The 9,421-nt window shown below is 49.4% G+C and overlaps 1 protein-coding gene and 2 pseudogenes across 1 annotated transcript; 1 reads left to right on the top strand and 2 right to left on the bottom strand.

The window, feature by feature from the left end:
• Window positions 1-1,784: 1,784 nt before the first annotated feature.
• On the bottom strand, window positions 1,785-2,457 carry LOC119366072. The gene has a single exon (XM_037631735.1). The coding sequence runs from the start codon at window positions 2,297-2,299 to the stop codon at window positions 2,042-2,044; it is 258 nt and encodes an 85-aa protein (XP_037487632.1). The 5' UTR covers window positions 2,300-2,457; the 3' UTR covers window positions 1,785-2,041.
• A 2,506-nt stretch (window positions 2,458-4,963) lies between these two features.
• Window positions 4,964-6,291, top strand: LOC119368601 (annotated as a pseudogene).
• A 407-nt stretch (window positions 6,292-6,698) lies between these two features.
• LOC119361323 lies at window positions 6,699-8,438 on the bottom strand (annotated as a pseudogene).
• Window positions 8,439-9,421: the final 983 nt, after the last annotated feature.

Genomic DNA, 9,421 nt, shown 5'->3' with positions numbered 1-9,421 from the left:
GAGCAGGGGAGGAGCAGACCACGGCGGCGGCGCGTGGCCACAGCGGGGCGGAGCGCGGCTGCGGGCCACGGCCGCGGCGGCGAGCAGGCCATGGGCGGCGGCGCGTGGCCATGACCATGGCCGCGAAAATGCCACGGGCGGTGAGCTGGGTACAGGTTAATTTTAGGCGTCTACCGTTGCTAGCTGGGTTATATATTTTTGGGTGTCTGCTGAAGATGCTCGGTCATGCGGCGCGCTAAAACATTATTTTAACGCTGTAAAAGAAATTTAGCGCGCGGTTCGGTCGGGCGCCTGTTGTTGGAGATGCTCTAACGTCCAAATCAAGTACATTTCGTGCACACACGGACGCAATTCAAGCGGCAACAGGTACTCTAGATGCTAAGATCGAGTGAGGAGCTCAGATATTTATCCGAGACCACAGCCCCACAGTACCCACAAAATTGATTTCAGCCCCACAGAGAAGCAATACCCAGCTCTCTACTGATTGTTTTCTTTCGAGAACGCTCTAAACTGATTGCGGATTTCGCTGTCCTGAAGCCAACGATCCTGATCATGGACATAGTCGCGTCCCGGCATATCGTTTGGTTCCTGAAAGGGGCACTGTTTTCGGCCTCTCTGCCTCCGAGGAGCCGCTCTTTCGCCGCCGCGCTGGCCCTTCGGCGGATCTTCGGCTGCCCGGCGTTCGATCCATGCATATCCATTGAATGTCGTGATGATCAGATGATCCACTAGTTGGTTGCACGTAGGGTGCAAATATGCCCGTTTGTTCCCCCAATCATGCGTTCAGAGATGGGATCTAGGCAGTGCAACCGTATGCTAGACGCAGCGAATGGATATAGTCCAATGGACATACGAAGACTGTAGAATTCTCGCATGGGACGAAGATGGACAAAATTATTTTGTTTCAGACGGGACGGGCGCCCACCCTGATTGCTGTAACTGAAGACAAAGTGTCCCCTGCATTCTGTTGGGGCCTTGCAGAGACGTTGGATCTGGAGGAAATGATTGCCGACGCTCTTGCCATAGCGTGCAAGCCAAGAAGAGGGTTAGTACTACTTCTGAGCATCCGTCAAATGATGTATAGGATTCCGCCAGGTTTTCACGCACAAATCTGATTATCTGAATCTGGCTTTCAGAGGTTGTTTCTGCTGTTCAGCTATATGGAGTAGTACAGGGTTCGCGCAAAAGCTAGAACTGTCGAGAAGGGATGACTGGCCGTGAAAGATGCCGTGAAAGATGGACAAACGCCCTTGTCGTTTAACAATCAGTAGTCGTATAATAGTCGGTTAAGAATGCTAACAACTCACGCCATCATGCTGAGTAGAAAAGTCATCAACAACAGAAAATTATATTACTTTTAGCCGCCTTCACCGTTTCAGATAAGACACTATAGTTTATCTATTGCATGTACTTATCAGGTGCTCAGTATGTTTTGCAATTTTTTTGGGCCGGGGCCAGATATTTCTAACTTGCGAGTAACACAACAAGCATGATCTACTAGACTAATTAATGCCCCTCTTTGCTTCAAGAATGGTGGTGCAGCTGACTCAGCAATGCAGTACTAGTACTTAGCATGATGATCTCGACTGAATATTAGTTAGGTTAACCAGAGAGTAGCTAGGACGAGTCGATAAGAAGATGACGTGAAGGAGCTGGCACATTGTGGCACGTACGTTACGTACTCGGTATGATACAGGACGAAGTTTCCTCTGTTCTTGCCAATGCCACCCGGGTCAAAAGTCAAAACAAATACAAGTACTCTGTTCTTGCCATGGAAAAAATCCTGAAGAAATAACTCTAGTACCGTTGTATTGGAGATGCTTGAGCAATTGACCAAAGCGAATAATCACGACAGAATCCGTCGGTTTTAGTACTAGAATTTACTCGTATCTACAGATTGAATGTTACTACAACTTACAGCCAACATACACATGTCACGGGACGCTCGGGAATACTGCAAGGATCGAGCATGCAGCCCGTGAACAAGAAACCTACAAATCAAAATGAAAAGGAAAAACCGTCCTGCTTCTGCTCCAGCATCTCAGTACGCGGCGTCGACGAGCGCCTGGCGGTGCAGCTCGTTGTCGTTATCGTCGCGGCTTATGGAGCGGCGGCGGGCGTACGCGCGGCGCAGCCAGGCGACGTGGGAGGCGAGCGCGCCGCAGACGACGACGCAGACCTCCGGCAGGTTGCGCGGGAGCGGCAGCCAGAGGTTGAGCGGCCACAGCAGCGGCGCCGAGACCTGGAACACCTGCACGAAACCCTTGGCCGCCATGAACGCCAGCAGGTGGATCGCCATCGCCGCCAACAGAAGCTAGCCCGAGTGCCCGACGGATCGTCGCTCGCTGGGTGTGGGGCAAGGAGGAAATGTGTTGATTCAGAATGGTGCTATGTCGCTGCCGTGGTGGCGCGGTTTTGCTTTTGCCGGTGGTGGGGCGGGGCGGGGCGGGAGGTTGCGGCCTTCCCCGGGTGCGAGCGGGAAGATCATTTTATATTGTTTTTTTAGTGGTGCCTTGGTAGGACCGACAACTTGGCCAGATTTGGATAACATTGTAACGTCTCGACGTGGCGATATCCCGTGGGGTCAACTGGGTAAAGATGTGACGGTTTCCGGTCAGGTGGGACGGCCAGGATGACTAGGACAGTCGGCAGGAAAAGTCTCCAAATATTTCAATATTTTTGCCGTAAGTATATTTAGATTTTTATAGATTAGCACTAGTAGAATTTTTCAAAAGGAAGATCAAAACATTGTATAATTCGTTGATTTTTAAAGGAGTTTTCGCTAATTAATTACAAAATCAGACCAAAACTTGAAATCGATACATCTAGAACCAAAATGCTCTTGAACTCCTACACAAGCACCGCGAAGCCCGCTTGCCAACGATGAATTGAACGTAAACCTGGGCATGGGCAGCCCGGCCCGCAACCCGGCCAAAAAAACCCGGTTCGGGCCGAGCTGGGCTTGCACCTCGGGCAGGGCTCGAGCTTTGATTTGCAGCCCGAAGTAACATCCGGGCCAGGCTCGGGCTTTAATTTTCAACCCGAAATTAGCTCGGCCCGGCTCGGCCCGAAAATGTCTAAAACCTGTACAGTGGTTGATTGTTCTGTGCGTATGGGCCGTCGCTAGATTCCTTGATCTGGAATGTGAAGGCCCAACCCAACAAATCGACCACACCAGCGCCATATGCCTCTCCCTCAATTAGCTAACCCTAGCCGTCACACGCCCTTTCCCCCACGTCTCCACTGTATCCTCACTCTCAGTCTTGAGTCCTGACCACATCTCGCCGACGGTGGCGTAGCACGGAGGCAGCAGCGCCACCAAGCGCTTAGCGGTGGAGGTGAGGCTCAATGCGGCACACACGTCGGCGGCGGAGGCCAGACTGCCTCGTGGGGAAAAAATATTTACATCTAGAATGCCAAATATGTATTATTAGATTCATCATAATATGTAGCTTCATATTTTGCAGATTTGGTATTGTAAATATAAATAATTTCTTTTGTAAACTTGATCAAAGTTTGCAAAGTTTGATTTTTGTTTAAAAATTCATACACACTACATTATAAAGCAGAGCGAGTATAACAAGCACATGCCTTCACCATTATAAAAGAGGGCGAGTATAACAAGCTTGCCGGTGTCACTAACACCGGGTGAAATTTACCCTTGCTTAATACAATCCATTGATTTAGTTTGTAGGCCATTGATTGTTTAACATGTAGGCATATGTTCTTCTATGTGGACACCGGATAATTTTCAATCTATGTCCGCCCCTGGATGGACCTGAACTCCATTTGACGTTGCCGTTTTCTTGTGGATGTATCAGGTGCACGTGTGTTGATCCGTGTGTGTTGGTGCACGTGCATGTGTGCAGGCAAGAGGAAAAGAAAAATCTTACGAAGTTTTCTTTTGTTTGAGAAACATCGGCACTTTATTAATCAAGCAACAAAATTACAGAGTCTTCGGGATACAAACAGAAGAAGAACGAAAACAACAAAGACCACTAGAGTTCATACAAGACTTAGATAGACCATGAGTTAAAACATTAATATGCCGACGAATATGCTTGAAAATAGCACAAGAAAAGCCCGAGATAGCATGCTTGATGTCTTCCACAAGAGAACCCACCACAGAACGATCACGGATAGAAGAATTAACTCGCTGCACCAAAGACAGGCAGTCCGAAGCGTGATGCGTGTGTATACGCGGAGAAATAGCCAAACTCCGCGACCAGCGGGAACGTAGGAACACCCCGTTGAAACCGTCGGGGTTGGACGTTTTTTCTGCAAGCGGAGCTTCCTGTGCTGCTGCGATGGTGCGGCAAGTCAAGCAACAAACGTGATAATTTGTGTGATTGTGTCGCCGTCGTGCAGTCGTGCTGGTGTGATCTTGCCGGTGGTGGGGCGGGAGGTTGTGGCCTTCCCCGGGTGCCACCTTTTGTTGGCTTGTTGCGAACTTGGGCGGATTCAGATCACAAGATGATCTGAAGGGCAGAACAGAGCGTCCCTAGAAATATTTCTAATATATATCTGTTGCTGGGAGCATGAGCATGGCTAATAGTAGTGCGAAACTGTATTTTTCGATCCGAGCTCCATGCAGCTTGAAATTTTGAAAAAAATTCAAAAACTATTTTTTAAAGTTTCAAAAGGTTGTGAAATAAAATATACATGTATAGTATGGTGATGTATACTTCATCTTGTAATTTTTCATGATGAAATATGTTTCGATGTGGCCTACAGAAAAAATCATGAACTTTTATAGTGAATAATACATGTGTTAGAAAATCATGATTTTGTCTTTTTTGTGTAGCTCACATTAGTACGCATTTCATCATGAAAATTTACAGGTAAGTAGTATATGTCTGCATATGCATGTATATTTTTAAAAAGATTTTTTGAAACAAAAAATTTGATTTTTGACTATTTTTATTTTTAGAAATCAGGCTCCAAGCCCGTGCTCTATTAGCAGTTTTCCAAGTCAACTATTGGAAAGCTATCATTTATAATCACTCGTACAATAAGATTGCCTAATAGGTTGACCAGTGGAGCAACAAGATGTTTTTCCTTATCTTTTTGGGTTCGTGGAACATGATGCCCGTTTAGGTCAAATCAAGTACACCTCGCGTACAGAATAGTATAAAAATGACTTGTCAAAGATCCATTTCAGAGTTTTATCCAAAAGTTCGGAGTTTTTTGGGTTGGTGGAAGATGGTGTTCGTTGGAGGTCATATGATTTTCGTGGAGCAACAGAAGATACAAGCTAAGAGCATCATACCCCTTAAAACGCACGAAATTGAAAAATAGCCGTCGGTTTATAGTTTTAAACAAAAAAAGCGACCCGAATAGAAAGCGTAAACAACTCCGACCTGTATTTTTTTAAGAAGCGCGGAAAATATCTCACTAAACCTATGAAAATAAGGATTTCGGAGCCAACCTGAGGGTGCCCTGTATATGCAAAAGACCATTGACGGAAGTCCAACTGCCATCGGAACCTTCATGGCTCGCTCCTGACCGCTGCCTCGTCCGTCCCTGGTCACCGCCATGCTCATCCGGGAAGCCGCCCCACCCGACCGGGGCGCCGCTGCCCCGCGCGTCCCCACCTCTGCTCGCCAGATAAAAGCCTTATCGTCGTCTCCCTCGACCTCCACCGCCTGAGCTCACCATGGCCACGACGACACATGGAGGGGCTGAGCCTAGGGTCCGCGCTCCGCAGTGACCCGCACGTCCCCGCGTTGGCCGTGGCCGAGGTCCTCCCCACTCGGTGCTGCGTTGCTGGGCCTTTCCGGCCTCTTCCTGCTGGCCACACTCGTCGGTGTTGTGCTCGTGGCGCCTCTCGTCCTTCTCTTCAGTCTGCTGCTCATGCCCACCGCACCGGGGGTCGCGCTGGCCATCATGGGGCTCGCCGCCGGCGGCGCGCTTGCCGTCTCGGGGCTCTCGGTTGGGTCATGAGATACGTCTAGAGGGGCCTGGCGCAGGGCGACTCCGGCCGGTTGGGAGGGATAGTGGTGCAGCCGTTGGACAGCGGGAAGCGGCACGGCGGACAGGGGGCACCGGCCTTTGTCAGACACAGAGTTGGGGACGACGCCGGGGACGCTCTGGCACCACCAAATCGCGGGACGCCGCCATCACCTAGTGTTGCATGGGTGAATGTACGTACGTGTCATGCACATGCGTTCAATTTGTCTAAATCAGATGTGTGTATGCGTGTTCAGAGCATCTCTAGTTAGACCCTGGACATGGGCAAGAGGAAGAAGAAGGCGTGGGAAAAAATGTAAGCAAATATTTGGTTTTATAGTTTAAGTTTGAGGGGTCTGTTTGGCCGCAGATCAAATTGACCCTTAAAATGTGTTTTCCGCAAACTGAAAACACATTTTCAGTTCCGCAGTTTAAGGGGTATGCTAGAGATGCTCTAAGATGGACTACCTATTTAAGGGCATTTCTAACCGATCCTAAAAGTTACTGGAGTAAAAGTTGGAGTAAAATTTTACTCCACTAACAGTGGCCGCACCTAGCCGATCCCCTATAGTTAGGGGAGTAAAATCAGATTTATGGCCGTTTTGTATACTAGCGGCAGAAACACAATCTCTACACAATACATATCTTAAAATCATTCAAATTAAAGCATGTATAGCAATAATCGTCATAACATAAAAGATATCACCACGTTTTTCAAATTTAAACATGCGAAGTTCACCCAAAAGACATCACTTCAAACACAATGTTTGAGTCAAAATCACCACAAACATAGCATGTATATGTTGTGGATTGAGCCAATCTTTGGCATGAATCACCACCCTCTCGGCCACCACCACTCAAATGACGTCTTCGGCAAAGAAATCAACCTCGACATCCTCTCGGCCACCATCACCACCACCCTCTCGGCCACCATCACTATCCTCTCGGCCATCACCACCACCACCACCATCACCACGATCACCACCATCACCATGACCACCATAACCACCCCCTTCGCCACAATCACCACCACCATCACCACCACCCCCTCAGCCACCACCAACATTCCGAAGAGAGGCAAAGATTTCTCCACGACTGAACTCCCAATACTTTATTGTGGTTTCATCCATTGTGTTTGGATTCATGAACATAATAGCACGCTCTTCGTCCTTCTTCGCATCACGAATCCTCTCCTCCTCAAGTGCAAGCCTACGTTCCTCGGCCTTCAACTTTCTCTCTTCGACCGCCAACTTGGTCTTCCACTTCTCATCTTCGAAGGCCTTGAACTCATTCCACCTCGCCATCTTGTCTTCTTTGCGTTCGGCCGCCAAAACCTTCTTGGTCTCGTTCATTGCCACAAGTTCATCCTTGTAAGTGCCACCGAATGCATTCCTCTTCTTTCTTTCTTTTGCAATCTTGTTTGGTGTCTATTGTTAGCATGCATCTTCATCAACCTTGTCGTCGTCCTCAAGGCATATGCTCAACCTTGACCTCTTCGGAGTGGTCTTCGCAATTCTTTGTATCCACTTCTCATTCTTGCACAGCTCTTTGTAGCAATGATGCAAAGTGAAGGGCTTGTGGCCAAACTTGGTGTTCCGATGCTTAAAAAGCTCTTTGATGTTGGGGCCATATTCCGCCACTTGCACACCACTCGGTGGAGCATGGTTCACTTCATCGATGCAACTTGACCATCGGTTGCATTGATCATGGATGGTGCTCCAATGATGCCCAAGCAAACCTTGTGTACGGCTTGATCGCACGTCCACGGAGATGTTGTAGTAGTCGGTGATCCTCTCCCAAAACATGGTCTTGGTTTGATCCGTTCCGATCGTTGCATCCATGGAGATGGCACACCAAGCATCGCAAAGCGCAAGGTCCTCCTTTTGGTTGTATTTTGGGCGCGGTTCCTTGAGGCTTTGGTGCTTGCTTCGGTCACCTCCACCACCTCCTCCCCGGCCTCCTCCTCGGCCACCACCTCTTGGAGCTCCTCCTCGGTGTCCTCTGTGCCTTGGGTGGCCGAATGATCCCAGAATGAGTCATAGTTGAGATCACCAAGGCCAACGATGGCCGAGGACTCCAACGATGCGAGGAATTCGGCCTTGTTCATCTCCGCTCTACAATTTTAAAGCAAGCACTATAAACAATCACTACCAATCACAAACAATTGCTATCGTATACCAATGGAACGCGAGGTTTTATTTTTACCTTGTTCGCATTTCATCGAGCACTTGACGGCTGCGAAGAATTCGGCTGTATTGGGGATCGGTTAGAAATACCCTAAGAGTTTTGTCCAAGATCTCGTACGACGACACCTAAAAAATGATTTCAGCCCCACAGTAGCATGCATCAACATGTGCATTAATTATAACCTAAATCCTAAAAAGTGGTCGCGTGCTCGTTTGCTCGCGCGAGCACACGCTCTCGCGCGTCGTCGGATCGGCATCGCGCGGTCGCGCGTCGTTCGCTCGGTCCCGGCGCTGCGTCGTCATTTGCGCCAGGTGGCACCTGGTCGTGGCGAGGTGCGAATACTCCCGTTGGATGGATAAGCGGTCGTGGGTCCCAACAGTTCTCCCCCTCCCTCTGCACTTCCGTCTCCTCCCCGTCCCCCCATTTCGAAACCGTCCCCGAGCGAACGATGCAAATCCACCAAATCCGGAGCAACTGGTGGCGGTGCGGCGACTCGGCAGCCGTCTTCCGGCGGAGTGAGGAAGGGACAGCGTGCGCAGCGTGTAGGGAGTGGTTAATTGGCCAGGCGCGCGTCGGTGCGGCGACTGGGGCCATTCGTCGGTGCAGCCGTCGGAGGCGGAAGGCACTGCAGGGCCGGAGACGCGAGCGAGGAGGGTCGACGCGCGCGTTGATGCGGCGACCGGGACTGTTCGTCCACACCCGCAACACACAGCAGCAGTCGGAGGCGGAAGGCGCTGCAGCGCCAGAGACGTGGGTGAGGACGGTCGACGCGCACGTCTTCGCCGTGTGGTTCGCGCGGAGGAGCAGAATCACCTTGCTGCTTGACGGAGGGTAGAATCTCAGGTCAGTTCATATCGATCCCATTTTGTGTAGGCTTGTCAGATCTCGTGAGTTTTGGGCGAAATCACTGAGTACCTTTGCCATTTGTAAGAGATTAGGAAGAGATTATGCATAGGTTAACTGATCTAAAACGGATTAAGCACTCACTAGATTTGGTTTTGGTGCTGGTGAGATAGGATTTTGGTGTGCATTCAAGGCTTGGTGATGCTCAGTAGGATGTCGTGGTGTGTGGAGGGATAGGGAGGGAGATGTTCTCATGCATAGTTTGTGTCCTAGTTTGTTGATCTACTGATTTGCGCAACAACTGCTCATAGGATGCTCATATAGTTGCCTAGCACTTTTTTTTCATTCAACAAATGCAACTATGCTACAGGTTATTGTTGTTGAAATGTTTGTGTACCAGGTTTATGTGCTGTGGTTCGACGCTGTTTATGTGCTGTGGTTC

The sequence above is a fragment of the Triticum dicoccoides genome, chromosome 2B, assembly GCF_002162155.2.
Source record: "Triticum dicoccoides isolate Atlit2015 ecotype Zavitan chromosome 2B, WEW_v2.0, whole genome shotgun sequence".
Taxonomy (NCBI): Eukaryota; Viridiplantae; Streptophyta; class Magnoliopsida; order Poales; family Poaceae; genus Triticum; species Triticum dicoccoides.
This window is presented reverse-complemented; position numbering and strand designations above follow the sequence as displayed.